We start from the raw sequence: 19,693 nt of genomic DNA on the forward strand, positions 1-19,693 counted from the left end.
CGAACTGCCAGCGAAGCGGTACGCGTTCCTGGCCACAGGATCCAAGATCTACTGTCACAGGTTCATCGCATCCCAATTCCACCTAGTCGTCCGACCGTGAACCGACCGCCGAGATAAACTCCGCGAAGGGGTACGTGCTCATTCTAATCTCCACCCTCGCTCACGGATCCGACGGCTGACATAGGCTCCCATCCCTATTCCCCTCAACGGCTCAAAGGGTCACTGGAGAAGACGCAGGCCACGGCGGCGCCATTTGTCAACAACCGCGATCACCCGCTCTATCGCAGTAATCTCCAATCTACCGGTTGCAACATGTAACACTGAACCGACCAAAACGGGGAAGCCACAAATCACCGAGGATGGCGCGCACAGGAGTCCGGTCCACAGTGAACAGAGACTCGGCACGGCCATTGAATTCCGACGAGCGATTCCCCGGTAGTACGCCCTTCCAGATGCCGATAGCACCCACCCGCGTGCACGGGGCACCCTTGCGATGGCCCCGACCCCTTCTGAGGCCTCGAGCGACGGCGAGGGCAAGGATCCACGGCGGCGAACTCTCGCGACCCTTTCACTGGTGGCGACGGAAAGAAGAGGGGCAAGGAGAGGAGTCGAAGGGGAGAGGCAAGGACGGTCTTCGGTCCGCTTTTGAAGCCCAGATGGGACGCAGTCGTGGTGAGCGGGGATGTCGCGAGCTCAACGACTCGCCCGTGAAGCCCGGCGAGGAAGAGGAACAGGGTCGTGGGTCCTAGCTGACAGCGAAACACAAAGGGAGTCGGCGGGCGTGCGACCGTTAGTCTGGCGAGTGGGGCCCAGTCCACAGCGACGTTTGTGCGTGATGTAAGTCCCGCTGACAAGATGGTCCCACGTGTGAGTGTCACAGACGAGCGCGCGCGATTGGTAGACTGGAAAGAGGCTGACAAGGTGGGGTCGTGTTGGCAGTGTCCGAGCAGTCCACCAACGTGCGCGTGTGGGAAGACTGACAGGCCGGGCCTCCGTGTCGGCGCGTCCGTTTGGCTGATGGGCCCGCGAAGCAGTGGAGGGGTTAGGTGGGCCAGAATTGGTGGTGTTGGCCCAGTGCAGTTTTCTTTTCGTTTTCTTTTATGTTTTCTAATTTCTTTTCTCTATTCCCAAATTCAATTTGAATTCAAATCTAAATTCAAACCTTGTACCAATTTTATCCTCAAATTATATTAAGACCTTAAAAGTACTAATTTTGGAATTATATGAATTTTCTTTATATTTTATACTCTCTTTTTCTTTTCTCCCCTTTTCTTCAAATCTTCACCTCATTATTATTATATTTCTATTCATATTATTATTGTATTAAATGCACAAACAAACTCCAATATGATGCAATGGTTTATTTGTGTTTTAGTGCAGATTTACTCATTTTTAAACATGATTAGTCACATGTTTCAAAGGTAGATGGCAAATCACATAAAAAGATCAACTCTTTATAAGCTTCATAATTTGGGTATTACAGGCAGTGACCAAGTCTTCATGTCCGAGAAGTAACGGCGATCCGAATCGACTAATACCCAGCTGGGGATCTCCAACCACACAACATATGTAGCACTTAACACTTGCATATGTCAACTCGCCATCGGGTTTCTTAAGACCAGAATCGGTTCACGCCAACCGAGAGCACATATACTCCACCGTCCAGCCTCTTGCCACGGAGGGTACACGCTACTCTTGTAACACCCCGGGTTCCACAAACAACCCAGAATGCTACTGAACTACACTTTCGATGTCCATATATTAAATTTCAGTAGCATCCCCTTTGCAAGATTGCATAAATTAGGGGGCAACAGTGTATAAACATATATCATGACAAAAACATACTAAGTATTATTAATCGGCTAGCAAGGGAAGATAAACATACGACCTGAACTGAATTAACCAGTGCGCACGACTATATAAAAAAACAAACTTCCTTTGACAATAAGTTTCTAATTAAATCATGGCTGCGCCTGGCCAGCGTTATTGTGAGAGTGAAAGTGGACGTGCTGCTACTCCCCTCATTCCCAACATGTATCAAGTACCTGCATTGAGTAATGCAAGAGTGAGATGACACATCTCAACAAGTAAAATAATATCAAACTGTTTAACCACATAAGAACATTGTTTTACCACCACTTGATTCCACAACCTTCTTATTACGAAGGTGCAGCACGTATACAACGTACAACACACCTAATTACCACACCTCGCAGGTAGAAACCACAATAGTAATATAGTAATGTCACACTTCATATATTCCTCATGAGTGCAAATGTCTGCAAATGCAAGGATGACTTCTGCCTTCATACCTCTAAGGATATGAAGCCGCATCGTACCCCTCCTCGGGCAACGTACGATGCTCAAAATGTACCGGTACGGTCAGACCATAAGATCACGACATAACTTCAAAATGCAAGATGGATGATGCGATATGCATGATATGCCTACAACACTTCATATAATGTGATTCAAAAAGACACTTCAACTTCATCCAAGATGGGAATCAACCACATATATCATTACCAAATTATGATCATCCACAATATTAGACAATTGAGAATTAATACTTTCAAACCAATAAACTTCATCATAGAATTCAATGATTAATATATTTAAAACTTATGCATACTCAATGACAGGGAATAAGATGCAAACCAAACGGTAGCAACCACCACTGTATTTACTTGCCTTCACCGGAAATTTGGAATGGTACTAAGTACGGTCCGGAAGTCCACCACCTGTTTTTGACACACACCTTAGTGCACAAATTCACATAACAAACGCTAATAAACAACACCGCACCTACGCACAATTCCAACCCGTCGCGAGCGACAACTCTCCCCATCACCACCAAATTGCAGCGGCGCTGCTTGATAATTTCATAACTTTATAATTATAATAGCAGTGATATCAATCAAAAACTCCGGAAGCATCTACATAAAATTCTCCACAAGTTTTGTATTCCAAAGATAATTAAATTCCCACATCTACTTAGCCCAAAACCGTCCACAAGATACATCCTGCAATCTGTTTTTGGACAGCAACGTACCCAGATTCAAACAGCGATAGCTCCTAAATTATAACTCCGAATCAAGCGTATAAGTACTCGTTGGAAAGGTATGACAAAGCTCTACATGATTATCATATTGATTATTACTAATTTCCCACGAAAAATCCCCAGAATCTGCTAATACTAATGCTGTTCGCCCACCTGCGGAAATCTGTTTTTTGGACAGCAACATACCCGGATTCAAACAGTGATATCTCCTAAATTATAACTCCGAATCGAGCACATAAGTACTCGTTGGAAAGGTATGACAAAGCTCTACATGATTATCATAGTGATTACAGCTAATTACCGCTGCAAAAACCCCAGAAACTGCCCACAATACTTCTGTCCGCCGGCCACCCAAAATCAGGACAGCACTACCACCAATTCGCTTAGGGGAACGGTTAATCAAACGTAATCGCAGCAAAAATACAAAATAAACATAAGATCACCTTGAGTTATTCCTTCACCTCTTTGTTCTTCCTCCACCAATTCTCCAATTAGAGGCTTGCACCACTCGATGGAGATCCTAAAGGAGAGGGGCTGCACCTTGGGAGGGGGATTGGGGAAGGGGGTGGCTAGGGTTTGATGGGGAGTGGGCGGCTGCAGCCAAGAGGAGAGGAATTGGGGCGGCTGCAAGAGTGGAAGAGAGGAAGAGAGAGGGGGGCGGCCAAAGGGGTGGGGGAGTGAGAGGGAGGGGGCGGCTAGGGTTAAGGGGGGAAACTAATGGGCTCCCCACCGCCGGATCGAGATCCACGGCCCAAACTCGCTCTCACGTCTGCTCTCGACCCCAGCGCACAAGTCCAACAAGTATTCTACTGTTTTACTGGTGAATGCTTCCTAAAAAACTCCAACCCCAACTACACAGATCACGAAAGAAAAGGGAAAAATAAATTTAACTTCTTTTCAGAAAATTGGGTATCACAACTCTCGCCATCTCTCCACTCCCATTGCGTGGTGGCCTTTCTGGTATTGGTCCAGCCGAGGCAAAGCTTACCCATGACGAGGCATGTGGCCAGTTAAAAGGTCCTCGATCAGCAAGCCTACACCAGCTCGGTCCTTAAGCGACTCAGACAGAGACACTACACCGAGACTTCCTTCTCATGCAAGTCACCCGCCAGGTCTCGTCTTTATCATTTACCACCCCAAAGTTTGGTACTTGATAGAGGTACATCTTTTTAGATGTTGAACCCATCACGACCATGATGGATTCACCATCAAGACTTTTCTTTGAAAAATTCCCATCCCATATGAAGCATCACCTTTTGTTTAAAACAAAACATTTTGTTTGCTAAAGCAAAACTAAGCATCAGAAAACTTTAAGTAAAACAGGGATCAAGGAATGGTAATCAGTTCCATGGAAGGGAATGCAGCAATTGTTTAGCACACAACTCCTATCACCTAATGCATCATCTCAAGTGATAAAGAGTTTAAAACAACAAGGAAAGAGATAAATGCACCGGGGCTTGCCTTGTGTTGCAGGAGGTTCTGGGTCTATCCCACAGATGTCAAAATAGTAGTTATTCTCAACCGGTGGATTCTCAGCTTGCGGGACAACTTCTTCTTCGACTACAACCTCTTCTTCGTTTTCTATACATAACAATATGTATACATGAATGCTTATGTGATGCCATGAATATGCAGTTATATAATAGAAACATACTAAGTTGTATATTGAATACAACTTTCCTTCACGGTACACACCAGTCACTAGGGTTTCCTGAATTAGTATTCTATCACTACCAGGTGAGTGCTCGTGCGTTGCAACGGAACCGTATAATGACACGATAACTTATGTACATATGTGTGTTATATTGTTATAGATATGTGCCCGTGCGTTGCGATGGAAGTAAAAGATTTGTATGAAACATTGATACGGAACGACAAACATCACTATGATAGAACACCATAACACTAAGCTAGCAGCTAGCAGTGGTGCTCAACAAACTATCGTCGAATTCAATTTCACAGATTTAGGAATTTTGGAATTGTGTGCCCATGCGTTGCCACGGAAGTTAAAAATTAGTATAAAGCATAGATACAAAACGACAAACATTACTATGGTAATAAAAAACCACGAGGCAAGATATCATCATAACACTAGGCTAGCAGCTAGCAGTGGTGCTCGGCAAACTGTCGTCGAATTCAATTTCACAGATTTAGGGAAACATGTTCACAGGTTCATATTAACAGCTTCATCATTTGCAAAGGGTTGTCAATCTTAGTTTTCAGACTGAATCACAAGTTCACACTCACTAATTCCAGACTCACATGTTCATCATTTGCCATCTTCAGCATTTGCCAGGTTTAGATTTCAGATTTCAAACTCACATGTTCAGGCTCAGTTTAGATTTCAGACTCACAGATTTAGACCCACAGATTTCAGGCTCAAGTTCATCATTTATCAGGCTTACAAAGAGGTTCACAAAACAAGTTTACAAAACCAGATTCAGATTTTACAAAAACAAGCTCACATATTCACAACTTCTGATTTTACAGGTTTACAAATAGAGGTTCACAAAACAAGTTCAAAAAAATACAAACAGGTTCACAAACGCAGAATAGGAGGTCTTCTTTTGATTATGTGCCATCTTTTTTTCATACGAACGCTTGAGCATGTTATCACGTGGGTTTCAGAAGTTGCAACTACTCCACCTCGCAAATTTGCCTTGGACTGCTAGGAGGTCCTATGATTGCTCCATCCTGGCTAGCAGGACCTGTGACTGCAACCCCTTGGCTCCTGTGACTGCCCCAACATGGCAAATTTGTCTCGGACTGCTCTCCCCTGGCAACCATGCTCCGGTATCGGGACTGCAAGGGTGACGATGAATGACGGCGAGGAGGCAGTGTGCACAGGATAGGAATGACAATCATGTCTCCTGCCATAGGGACAACAAAACAGTTCAAGCAGCGACTGGGATTTGAGATAATATTATACGCACACTTTCATCAAATGAATAACCTACTTCAACACCAGTTCACATACCAATGTTGGTGAAATTTATCTGCTTCAACTCCAATCCCCGTACCAATGTGTGGCACATTCATGCGCACAACCTCCAGTAAATCATGCACCAGTAAGTGCATTGCAGAGACCCTTGACAAAGTGGCCTTGGAGCTTCTCCTAGTCATATGTCTGGGTTCGATCCAATCACGTTGAAGTATCTAATTTATAAAGAGCGGGAAACATGTTAGAACTATTCCATGGGTTACAATTTAATATAGGTTATTGAAAACAAACCTTAGATCATGACAGCCATGTCTGGTTGCTCCTTTGATTTTGTAAAATCTAGGATGATGTCCACTGTCATTTTCTTTGCCTTGCCATATGGGTTGATAGGATTCTATGTTGGTTTAGAAAAATAATTAGAATCATGATAGCATCTATAAAATTAAGGAAAGTAAAAGCTCATGCATTTAGAGGATAACCTGGGCATTCCATGGATACTCACCAAAATTATACGATCACGATACTCATTAATCTTGATATGAGATTACACATAGTAGAGAACCTGAGATAAAATACCTCTATTTTTAGTTGGTACAAGACAACTCAGTAGAAAGAAGCACAAGGCTACAAAATAAGATAAAGTTAGTTGAATAAGATCATTATTTAGGTAACTAACTGATTGTGTACTACAGTAAAAGCTTATATCAACCTCTCAAAGATAAAAGAGTTTCATGATTGTGTACTACAGTAAAAGCTTATATCAACCTCACAAACGATGCATGGGGACCTTCAAGAACCCTGCAACCACGGCGTAATCAAATGATTAGTCGCAAAGAAGAAACACATGCTCTGCATTTGTGCCCGTGCTAGCCCAATCGTTCAGTTGAAGTGAATTGCTGCGGGACAGAGATGTTACTTGTAGCGTCGTCTTTCTGTAATGAACAGAAGTTGAATCCTCTCCCAGAACTGATTCACTGGTAGACTGTCAATGGCCATGTAGGCAAAGTAACCCAAGAGGACCGATGTGGGTATCATCCTGATGACTGGCATAGCTCCAACACACCCACCAACCAGTATGGACTGCAGCAGATTGCTCAGTCTCTATTCGTTCACTTGAACAGGCAAGTGGGCTTCTATATGTTTGCGAGGGTCAAATTCTCTAGCCAATCTCCCTTCTTCATTGCCTTCTTGCAGAACAGCATCCTTGAAGTTCTTCAACTCCCTATCAACAGAATCAGTCTGAAAAGACAACGTGTTGAGCATTACCATTATTTTACTGGTAAGTTTTCCATAAAGAATAACATGGACAACATTTAGGTGCTAGTTAGGTACGGGACAAAAATTAAGGAGAATCCATATTTAATTGGCAAACACAAATTGTTGTAAGATTCAAAAGCTTTGTTTTTTGTTGGCACATATAAATAAGTCAAGTAACAAGGAGTCAAAAGGCTCACATTCTCTTCGCTATCCATTTTGATGAAAACTTCTTCCATCTTGCCATATATTTCCAAACTGGTAGCACTTCCTCCTATGCTCTCCTTGGCAGTATCAACCATTTTTTTGCTTAGCAACTGAACTTAAGAGATGGAAATGTATGAGGAAAGCTGATTAGGTTAGCAAACCACATGAATCGTTTTGAATTTCACTAACCTGCCTCTTAAGGACAGTAAGACTTTTTGTGTGCACGGGAGACTGATGAAGCACTCCATTAGATGGAGGGATGCCAAGAAAACCGCAGAGCAGGACCTGGCATTTAATACTGTGAGAAAATAAACTAACTAAACAACCATAATATCTGAACTAAAAACGCAGAGCAAGCGTCTGTATCATTTCTATACTATAGTTGGAAGACAAACAGATTGTCACACTTGGTCTGACAAATGTGATTGAGATCCCAAGAAACTAAGGTTAAACTTACAACCAAATGAACACTCTAAATAAACAATTTGTATGACAGACTCATGTCCCACATACCACGAAGGCTTCTTCAAATTATACTCTTTTTGTTGTGCCAACTGTGAATCTACGCTATGATCAAAGAAGTAAAGTCCTGCGACCACAAAAGCAGGCAGAATGGCTCCAAATATATATGCTGGAGAGACAGAAGAGGAAGCATTCAAAATCATGACATGCAGGAAATCTCTACGAATGTTAGATTTTTTTCATCTAGAAGGGATATAATCAGACTGTATGGTTAGATGAATTTGAAAGTAGTAAATACTATTTTTGGAAAATATGTGAACAATGATAATAGATGAACATGTCTTTAGTTGTATTATGTCCACCACCATAATAATTGTTTTCAACATTTTAGTGCTCTAGTAGCAGTTCTTGAGTATATATACATGCATCTCTGGAAGCTAAATAGTACATGGAAGCAAAACAATGAAACGGTGACAACTTTTTTTTGGAGGGATACATAGTCTCCTGGCAGGAGTAAACATCATGGAATACCTGCCCTCTTCGTAACATTTCGGACTTCTTAACCTTTTTCATTGCATACACATTGGATGTAGCTTTTTCTCTACAAAGTCTCACCTGCAAAATATTATAATGGGGTAAGCTGCAGGCAGACACAGAAAACAGAAATTGTCTCTTTAGAGACTTGCATGTATTTCTCAAGAAAACTAAGATCTCTCGAAGTATTGAGTAAACTGTTGTTCATTACAGAACACCCAACTATATATTGTATCAAAGAGGATGACTCAAATATTTGTTACCTCCCCAAATGCACCTCTCCCAATAATGGTGAGCAATTCAAAGTCATCAACGGCCATTTTATGCCTTCGTAGGCGCATGTATTCCGCCTCCTTTTTTTTCTAAATCTTTCAGTATATTGTTTTGTTCTTCTGCAGATACATCTGCATCTGCTAGCTAGTTTCCTCTCCAACATCCAATGCCTAGAATATTGGTTGATATCAACATGGGTTGCAGCAAACTTAGCCAGAACTCAATAATGTATAGCAGAAGCATGATCCCAAAAACAATATACAACAGCAGTTTAATATGGCCTACAGAAGTCCTAAAGAAGAAGAGTTGTCAAGTGTAACTTATGGGCAAAAGAGAAATGTGAATAGTCAAGAAAATAAGTCGACCGATCGACCCTGCAAGAATGTGGTGCTAAGACCGATACGAACACAGATAGAACATATATATTCATACCAAAGTACAGAAGCAGACTGCAAGGTGTACTTACTTCCATAATCCATAATTCTATATGAAGTTGTATCTGCTAACAGTGCTCATGCAGACTAATGGGGGCACTAAAATAAAGTTGGGGCTGATTTCATCAGTCAACTGGTACAATTTATTCCCTTCTCTATGGGTAGATTTTATCCTCATTCTTGACCATATAAGTTGATAATTATGTATGGTATGTTCCACCTTGTTGGGTTAATCTGTTTTCTCATTGCAAAAGAGAATAATGAGACTAAAATGGAGGGACTAATCTTTAGTCCCTAGAACCAAACAGACCATTAGCAGTTTTGTAAGTATTTGCAAACAGATAAAATGTTAATAGGCCTACAGAACCCGGCTCCCCTAAAAATGGCATAGACAAGCTGATAATAGTAAATGACGAATGATCACTTAGCAATTAATAGAAGACCGAGGCCAACTGCCCAGCTCAAAGTTACATCACTTGATAAATATAGCGATTTGCCAGCATCGAGTCCCCCTCAAATCACCCAGGCACATGCGCATTGCCATCACACCAGGAAGGAAAGTGGAGTGGAGTGGAGTGGACTGACCTCTCCTTGCGCTCCTGAAGCGACTTCATCTACGACTTGTAGTGGTTCTCGATGTACTGCTTCGCCAAAATACCAGTGCCCATGACATGCAATCCTCCTGATGGAGACTGTTTAATTTAATCCTCCTGATGAAGACCCCAGCATACCAAAATACCAGTGCCCATGACATGCAAGCTATCCCATAAGTACATCCAATTCCAAGACCTTTGGCCATCCCAGCTTTGTAACCAAGCTTCAGTGTGTTCTGGATTGCTTCAGAATATGAATTGAGCGCTTTGCTCTCTCCGACAAAAGAGTACACTGTTCTTACTTGTGCAATTGCCTGTTCCAGAATTAATTCAGTCACCAAATAAGTAGAATTGCATGAAACTAATTCTTATAATTACAACATAGTGACTTATAGATTGTAAAAAAATATGTACATAGTATGGCAAACAAATTAAATTGGGTGTGCCATGTTTGGTTACCTTTCTTTATAAAAAAACAGACTGGGGGGGCATCTGTCCCCACTTGAATTATATTAGAAACCAGTAATGAAAGTTACAGAAGTCGGATACAATATTCTAGAACAATTGACTTTGCTTTTTGGTACTCTCTGACAGCAAGATCATATTCTCCTTTTCTAATGTTCCCACGGATTGCACTTGGCAGGTTAAATAGTGTTCGGAATCTTTGAAGCATTCCCTGAATAGATCTGATCTTTTCAGCTTGGGTCTGTACCAGAAGTTAAGAATTTAGTGCACTCAATGAGGAAACTTGAAGCAATAGCAATAGTTCTAGAGACAGCTTAGTTTATATACCTGCCTCTCAAATAGAGGCTCAAATGCACGATTTGCCACACCACTAATTTTTAGTGTCACTGAATACAAGTGAGCAGTACCTGCACCTTCAGGATCTTCCTCTATCTGTCTCAATTTCGACTCAATGTCTGCAAAAAAAAAACTGTGTTACAAGGGGATGCAAAACATTGTCCATAGATATAGTAGTTTTACAGGAGGCCGTTCTTGCGCCGGTCACTTTGGATCTGAATGACCTGCAACGGATAAACAGATCAGTATACCCACCAACCAGCAGATACCATTTTGTGAGCTTGAAACACGTTATTCTCGCATCTTACCAGGCCTAGCTCTGGGTCCTGAACTACAGTACCATTGCAGCAGAATTCCTTCTTCAGATCAATGAGGTTCTTGTTATAGCTGAATTCTTTGTTCAGACCCAGGACTGTAGTCAGACTCTTTCTATCGTTGCGCTCTTAGATGCGCATATGCACATAATCCTTCGTTCCAAGACCAACACCAGACTCCTCAGCATTAGCCTCAGCAAATGGATCTATCAGAGACAATACCATACCATCAGATGCATAATAATACTAAGCATGTTCAAGATGAACTTCGTGTGTGTGTGATGTTATCAATCTGATCAGTAAATCTATAAACGTGCTCGATAGATATACAAAAGCCTTTGAATCCAATGGGGACGCCTAAACCTTTAGATATGCACACCTGAAGTTTCAGTTTCAAAGAGAAATAGAAGCATCACCATACATGTGTTTGTATTCCATTCATATGTAAGTACTGAGTAGTGTAGCTAAGCATAGTGCTCTGAAAATTGTAACATACCGAAACTGAATCTGCGGCTTTCACAAGTCCGCCCATAAGAACTCCAAGTGCCTAAACCTTTATGGCACAATGAACATAATAGATTAAGAAGCTCGGACGAACAGAGAGATGTCTAAAATTTCTATGTGACGAGCCAAATTAGATACACATATGATACATGCAAAGATGAGATTTCTGCAAAGAATACCATGCTGCGTGAGTAAGTAAGATATGAATGACTCACTTATCCCTCATAGTAGCAGCCTTGTCTCTGATTTGCATTTTTAGATTTAAATTCAGGCACGTTAGAAATACTCAAACGGCTAGCAAGTTTTTTGCCGCTTCTTCAGAACACCAGATGTTATGGCATCACACTTCTCTGCTACCTCATCATTGGAATTCTCAAGCCAGTCTGGTATAGGCTTACTGTAATCAGTGGCAATTTTTGTGTACATAATGTGGTAAACTCTACCTTCGTAGAAGACCATTGATATTCCTTCTTGTGGGATGGAAACGAATAATGTTGTTATTAGCCTAAAAAATATTGTCAAGATAAATTGAAAATTATCCATGCATAGCAAAAGGTTCATAATCGACTGATGTCTTACCATGCAGTAAACCAGCACTATGGCAATGATGTCAGAACTATCCTACAAAATAAATAGTAGAAGGCCAGTTTATCCATTATTAGATACCAACAACATATGAATTTTGAAAGGAAGAAAAATATATCAATACCATCCCAGTAATTATAATTGCCAGTCTAATAGAAGGATTTATCCAGTACAAAAATATACTGGATTGCTAGTACAAAAATATAATTGCCAGTCCAATAGAAGGATTTATCCAGTACAAAAACATCACCAATTTGGCAAAATGCTTACTATCCAGTTATTTCAAATGGGATTTGGACCATTTTTTAATTGTTAACTGGGTCAGGTCAAAACTTATGCTAGACACGAAGAAATGTTAGGCGGACCCAAACAAGATGATATCTCAAATGGTCATAGAATGGAATTGCTAATAATTTTAAGTCAAAGTGATCAAAATAGCAAACCTAAACATTTCTTTCCTCTATTAGAATCTCATTCGCATTCTCACACAACACCCTTACTTATACCACATAAATTGCAGGGGATAAAAGCCTCCAATTCAGTACTACAAACAATATGCTTGCATACATTTAGAGCACAACTCCAATTCTATAATTTGATCCATTGGACAAGCTGTTTGACCATACAACCATGGCTCACCAATACAATATTATGATAAAATAATCTCAAAAGCTATCAAATTGAAGTGATCCCAAATCCCTCAAGTGGTAGTAGTAGCTGACTATGCAGCTACTTCTGAACTAACATAGGATGAAAAAATAGAAATAACATATTGCAATTTAGAAAATAACAGTTAACCTATTTGCATAGTGCAATTTAGAAAATGGCTAACTGAGGATATCAAGACTGATATTGGATCTAGAATGGTTAAGGTCATCAACTGCATCTCCTTTTATATTAGCGATCCAAAAATTAGCAATCCAAAAATCATTTGCTATTGTTTGTGAATAGCATAAATCTAATGAAATGATCATGAGCATGACTATACTTATTAAAATAAATCTAATGAAATGATCTACGCAACACTGTACTTATTAGAATTAATCTCATGAAAACATCCACGCAGCACTGTACCAATGAGATGCAGTAGGCCGACATACCTGGCTGTAGTATTCCTGGGACCGTGCCGAGAAGGATGAGGGTTGATCTGCTCGCCCACGCTTGTCATTTTATCGGTCCAATGATGTTGTCGATGGAAACCTTGCGTCGAAGCATGGATGGAATGTTACGCCGCGTCCAAAAACTCGTCGGCCTTCCATGGAGAGCAGATCGGTTATGGGGGGAGTGGATCGAGCTGCCTTCCATCGGTTGGGCACCGTGGGCGGGATTGGCGTGCACAGTCGTGGATCGCGACGAGGAGGAGACCGTGACCCCAGTATTCCATAGCACGCAGATCAGTGGGGGAGTGGATCACGCCGAGTTTTTGGATCGCGGGGGAGAGGCGACCTCGCCTCGGTATTCCATAGAGAGATCGGTCACGGGGGAGAGGCCGAGGAGGACACTGCAACACGGGAGTGGATCGCGCCGATCTACGTGCCGAGGAGGAGATCTGCACCGTAACACGGGAGGGGACCGCGTGGATGGGTGGGGGACTGGATCGCGCCGATCTACGCGCCGAGGAGGAGATCTGCACCGCAACACGGGAGGGGACCGTGCGGATGGGTGGGGGACTGGATCGCGCCGATGGAGAGCAGATGGGTGGGGGAGTGGAACGCGCCGATCTGCGCGCCGAATAGGAGATCTGCGCCGCGCCGAGGAGGAGAACTGGATCGCGCCGATCTACGCGTTGAGGAGGAGATCTGCGCCGCGCCGAGGTGGAGAACTGGATTGCGCCGAGACACGGGAGGGATCGCGCCGATGGGTGGGGGAGTGGACCTCGACATGGGAGTGATGTGGGGAGGGATGGCCGGCGGCGAGCTTGGTGGCGGGCGGCCTCGGGGGCGGGGTTGGTGGGGGCGCGGGCTCTGGGGCGGGATACCCGGCGGCGATGGCTGGCGGGCGCGCGTATTAACCGGTCTAGGGCCATTATTCCAGGGAGCCACTGCGAGGCTGGGCAGCTGGCCATCGAAGGAAGCCGGAGGGAGCGCGGAGGGGGCGCGCTGGCGAAGGCAGAACCGGGATGTGGACGCCTACGATACACACATAAGGAGTAGTAGAGATTTTAATTTCAAAGTGAATATATTGTCTATATACCAGACATTAGACTGATAAGAATAAATATTACAATTTATTTTAGTCAAAAGACCGAGAAATATATAAGTTAAAAAGGAACCGTACCCCTTTATTATACATCACTCGATCGTTCGTCATGTTTTAGCTAGTGGAATGGTACTATCGCCGTAGAGATGTTTCAGCTAGTGGAATGGTACTCCTCCTGAGAACAAAATTCATGCAACAGAAAAAAATTTAGAGGTTTCAACTAACATCCTGATATACAAGAATCTGATACAAATAAACTTGCCTGGTACACGCTACATTTTGTTTCACAATCTTCATGAGAACCTAAAGTTGCGGCATGTAGAGGCTCATGTTTAGGCACGTGGACAATACATCGTCTGAAAGGCCTGTGTTTACGGTACCAATCCGCTCTCCCAAAGAAAGCAACTCCTTCAAAGCAGAGTGTCACAAATCATATAACTAATTGGAGATACATATAGCATGACAAACAGAAACTGCTTACCGACTGAAGACAGAAACTGCTTACTGATCTGTCCAGTTATCATTTCAGCACCAATTTTTATTTTGTATTTGGTATCCATCAACCAAATATCCATAGAATTTTTCAAATATCTCTTGAAGGAGAATAATGGCAAGTATGCATGTCACCTTAATTAGTTTGACAGACCTCAACCATAACCTATACAATGGGATAGTATATATTATTCAGGTTTTAACATAGATTCACATTTTATGTTGTTAGAACAAAGCAGAATGAAACAGATGGGAGTATTTCTCCATTCAATGAAAGCATAAAATCTAGAAAAAGGGACATTATCATGACAAATATATTAGGTTTGGTGTGAAAAAGCGACTCTGATGTCTCCAAGAACATGGGGGTATGCGTAGCTTCAGAAAAAATTACCATATCTATGGTTCTCTTCTTCAGTTCACCTGCGTTCTGACGCTGTCATACAACATAGTGGTATGCGACGTATTTGCCGTCGTCTCACTGGCCTGATGATCTTCATGCCCTGACCTCGTCTGAGGCCATAGTACCTAGCAATAGGATCCGTAATCTATATTATTGGAAGCTGTTTGGTCCGATGCATTTAGAAAAAGGGAAGGGTTACAAACTTCAAGGGATGTATTTTGCTAAAAATGACCAAAGATGAATTTGTACAGGCTAATCCTCCGTAGCTCCACTCAAACTGTTGTACATACAAAGATATAGACGACAAACAAGATTGGTGTCAGAGGCTCAATACTTTTTTACAAACATATTGTCTGCTGAGTCTTTCATATGGAACATTGATGGGGAATCATTACCGATGAATGAATTAGATTTCAAAGGAGAATGGATTCAGCAAGGGAACACATGTTGGGGTTATCAACTGACTCAGAATACCAGGATAATCAAGCCAATCCTGATGTCCAAGATCGTAGATCACAAAGTCTTGGAGCTAACAGGAATTCTGATGCCAGCTTATCTTTGAAAGACCACGTCCAAGGTTCAGGGCAGGATATGAGAAGGGACAGTGACGTGACTGAGTGGTAAACAAGTTGAGCAGGTGCAATCTATTTCTGAATTAGAGAAGAAAGGAATTGCGGAGCTCCTCAATGAGGATGACTTGAACAAAAAATTCCAGGAGTACCCGGGCATCGCGCGAGGTGGGGGGACGCAGGGCGGAGCATGTGGGCCACGCGCGGACGAGGCACGCGAGTCCTCCTGGAGCAGCGCGAACGCGAGCCTTCCTGGAATGGCGCCGACGCGATGATGGCATGCGGTGAGGGCGCATGGCGGACGGGCGTGGAGGTATGCGAGCGTCGCCTGCTCTTGCGGGATCTGCAACGCCTCCGCCAGGGCCTTTAGGAAGATGAGCTTGGGGATGGGGTGGCGGGGGCCGGCGGTGTCGCTGCAGCCGGAGAAGAAGGCCAACTCGTGCTGGTGTCTCACCGGGGGCAGGGGCGGCTGGGTGGGTGGGGGCATCGCAGGGCGATACGACTATGCGGCGGCCATACGAGATCTGGGCGGTGATCTCGGGCGGGATTGTCTAGGATGCACGGCGATCTCGGGCGGGATTGTCTGGGGTGCACGGCGATCTCGGGTGGGATTGTCCGGGTTGCTTACGGAAGTGGTCGGGGGGAGAGGCATAACGGTGGTGCACGGTATGGACGCCTATACACCGTGCTTATAGACTAGTAGAGATTAGGCAATTAAACCCTAGGAGGCTAGCTCATTGGGTTTGGGACCAAACAATGTCCAAATCATTTCAAACTTCATCCAATGGCTTTAATCCTAAGCTTACCCAAAAAGTTTTATTATTTTTGGAGCTATTGAATTAATTCTAAAATTCTAAAAGGTTGGGTTGGGTTTAGGCATCTTTAAATGCTAAATAATTCCAGGCTTTGAATAAAAATCTTGGAACTATTTTTATTAAATACTAGAGGATTTTAGGAGTCTAGCAAAATTGGTCTCATATTTTTATAATTTTCCATTATTTTCTACAGATTTCCAAACTTAATAGAAAAAGGAAAAGGAAAACTAATGAACAGTCCCGGGCCGATTTCAGCCCAGCAGACCAAAGCCTACGCGGAAGTTGGGCGCGCCCGCGACCGAGCGGGTGATCTTGCGCAAAGACCCCTGACCGTTCAAACAAATGCAAAGCGCCCACTGATACTCACATGTGTCACTTATACTCACATCTAAGCCCTTCTTCTTTGTTCGATTTATGACAGCGAGACCCCGACGACGCCGCGTCGAACACCTGACTGCCGCTATCGGAGCTCCCCGCCGGCAGCCCTCTTCCGAGGTGATGAGCACCCCGGCCACTTCCCTGGGCATAACCAACCCTCATCCCACAACCAATCGGATTATTATGGCCTACAGTCTTCGTTACTTGGTTCATGGCGGACTCCGAGGTTCGTCGGGCTTGGTCCCGAAGCCGCGACACGGTAGAACTCAATTGATAGGCATGACAAGCACTAACGACTCACCAGGAGCTTGGAACGACAGTGGGACAGGCGGGACGAAGAACAAAGAGGGCGGTCCGCGTCGGGGTGGCGTTCCATGGAGTATTCCGGCGTCGAAAAGGGCTGTTCCGGTGAGATAAAGGCAGTAACGTTAGATTAATTGGATCGATGAGTACCCCTAGCATCAGAGGAAGTTCCAACGGGACAGAATTTAAGGAATGCTTGCTCAATTTGACCTGGCCACAGAGTGGTCTTTCACGGCGGAGCCGAGGACGGCGAGGGGAAGCCAACGACTTTACTAGGTTTCTTCACGAAATTGAGCGGGTTGTGCAAGCACTCAGGTGCGTAAGGTAGTAAAGAAGTAGCGCTCGGGCTCAATTTATAGGGAGGTTGTCGGAATCGGATGGAATTCAAAATATCTTCATGTGCGCTAGCGAGCTTGTGTGCGGGTAAGGCCACGACGAGCACCCAGGTGAAATGCTTCGGCCGAACGACGCCACCTCATGGTTACATGCACCACGTCTCGGAAGATTTTTACCAACAGCCGCAATTCCGAGCAGTGAACACGGCAGCGGTGGCGTTCTTATCCCCGGCGAGGTGCACTGAATCCAAATCGCTATCTTGCCTGCCAGCCCGAATTCGGATGAACATTGCGCCCTGATTCATGTAGTTACATGCAAATCGGTCCTCATCAAAGTGGTGCATTAATCAACGTTCTTTCACTTTCGTGTAATGACCATACCAAAAATCCCCACGAATTAAGCACACGACGATGCTCAAGTTAGCTCAATAACACTGAACCCTAGCTTCAGTTTGACCAAATGCAGTATCGCATTTCTTTCCCCATCAGACCGACTGACAGCGCCACTTCAAGGCACCATTACTTCTGTTTTCACATAGCAACAAACCAACCTTACTTTAGCAAAGTTATGCTCCTATATACAGCCTTCAACTTCATCACAATGACTTTGGACTTAAACCCACTGAATAATCTTTAATTTATCTCCAAAGTCAGAACAACGCCACTGTTAAGCTAGGTTCAGAGTTTTCTTATCACTGACAGCCCAACTTTAGACCCAATTTTCTCCAATTTCTAAGTAGATTTAGGGCTTAACCACTTAAGCAAACTTGTACCCCTATAGTACCTCAACAAGCTTGTTGTAGTGACCTAGGGCAAAACCTCAATGGATTAAGAAAGACAAGGTCCCAAACTCGGCCTAATCACACTGATTTCCGAGTTAGCCATATGGGTGTCCTTGTGGCTTTTTCACAAATTAGTCCAATTTGTTCCACATCACTTGAACATCTTCCAATGTAAAAGTTGTTTAGTTTTTGATACTCTACCACTTTGATATATGCACTTTGGTCCAAAAGTGTATAGAAATTGAAATCACCTTATAGGGCACAAATTAGGGTTTCTAGGGCTCTTCTTAGGGCTTTGAGTGTTCTAGGGTTTGTGTGCCACTCCAATCCATCAAGGATAGTCTCTTATGAAACTATCCACTAATTTTTGAGGTAATTCTCAATTTGGTATCACACACAACCATGTACCTCAATCACATGGTTAAGTACCCTACTCTAGGGTTAAGAAGTACTTCAAGTCATCACATCACAACTTGTTTTTGAAATTTTAGCCTAGTGGATGCATTCGAGGTGTAACAAACATAATGACATGTCAATGCATATGATGCCATGCCCAAATTTTAGTTCTTGTAACACTAAGGGTGTTACATCCTTCCCCCCATAAAAGAATCTCTTCCCGAGATTTAAGGTCCTAGGGTAAGTAATGGAATAGGAAACACGTCACAACTTCATTTCCTTATTTATCTTACAGAGCAGGGGGTGGGGTTCGTTCCAACTTTACAATAAGGTACATAAATCTTACAGGTTACATGAAGCTAAAAACCTAGGAAAAATTTTCTCTAGGAAGTCTTGAGTCTCCCAGTTAGCTTCGTCTTCAGCGTGTTGGTTCCATTGTACCTTATAAAACTTAAGAGTCCTCTTTCAAGTGATTTTGTCCTTCTGATCTAGAACTCGAATGGGATGTTCCGAATAAGTCAAGTCTGGTTCCAAAATAGCATCCACCACATTTATGGTTCGATCAGGAATCCAAAGGCATTTCTTTAACTGAGATACATGGAACACATTATGTACCACAGACAATGATTCGGGCAGTTGAAGTCTGTACGACACTAGCGCACATCGCTCAAGAATGGGAAACTGGCCAATATATCGGGGTGCCAATTTTCCTTTTACCCCGAACCGGCTAACACCCTCCATTGATGATACTTTCAGGTATACATGATCATCGACTTGAAAAACCAATGGTCGACGTCATTGATCCGCATAGTTTTTCTACCTAGCTTGAGCTTCTTTCAGGTTATGTCTTATTCGTTGGACTTTTTCCTCCATTTCCTTAACCAAGTCAGGCCTGAAAAACCACCGTTCTCCTGGTTCAGACCAATTTAAGGGTGTTCGGCAACATTGTCCGTACAGGGCTTCAAACGGTGCCATCTTAATACTTTCTTGATAACTATTATTGTAAGAAAACTCTGCCAATGGCAGACAATCATCCCATTTCTGTGGAAATTCCAGGACAC

General features: G+C 43.2%; 1 protein-coding gene, 1 long non-coding RNA gene and 2 pseudogenes across 2 annotated transcripts; 1 reads left to right on the forward strand and 3 right to left on the reverse strand.

The window, feature by feature from the left end:
- Positions 1-5,443: 5,443 nt before the first annotated feature.
- On the reverse strand, positions 5,444-6,672 carry LOC103647036 (uncharacterized). The gene is made up of 4 exons (XR_562620.3): positions 6,505-6,672; positions 6,294-6,396; positions 6,039-6,217; positions 5,444-5,931 (listed from the first exon to the last, which is right to left on the reverse strand). It is a non-coding gene; the product is annotated as an uncharacterized lncRNA (long non-coding RNA).
- Positions 6,673-6,681: 9 nt separating this feature from the next.
- On the reverse strand, positions 6,682-13,061 carry LOC103648951 (ABC transporter B family member 16). The gene is made up of 14 exons (XM_020549330.2): positions 13,038-13,061; positions 11,958-11,999; positions 11,371-11,421; positions 11,205-11,253; positions 11,042-11,080; positions 10,869-10,954; positions 10,769-10,784; positions 10,552-10,679; positions 10,352-10,465; positions 9,906-10,073; positions 8,457-8,540; positions 7,653-7,748; positions 7,457-7,573; positions 6,682-7,241 (listed from the first exon to the last, which is right to left on the reverse strand). The coding sequence occupies exons 1-14, from the start codon at positions 13,059-13,061 to the stop codon at positions 7,104-7,106; spliced, it is 1,152 nt and encodes a 383-aa protein (XP_020404919.2). The 3' UTR covers positions 6,682-7,103.
- A 585-nt stretch (positions 13,062-13,646) lies between these two features.
- On the forward strand, positions 13,647-15,898 carry LOC103648952 (vacuolar protein sorting-associated protein 9A-like; annotated as a pseudogene).
- LOC111590986 (uncharacterized) lies at positions 14,052-14,220 on the reverse strand (annotated as a pseudogene).
- Positions 15,899-19,693: the final 3,795 nt, after the last annotated feature.

The sequence above is a fragment of the Zea mays genome, chromosome 2, assembly GCF_902167145.1.
Source record: "Zea mays cultivar B73 chromosome 2, Zm-B73-REFERENCE-NAM-5.0, whole genome shotgun sequence".
Lineage (NCBI taxonomy): Eukaryota > Viridiplantae > Streptophyta > Magnoliopsida > Poales > Poaceae > Zea > Zea mays.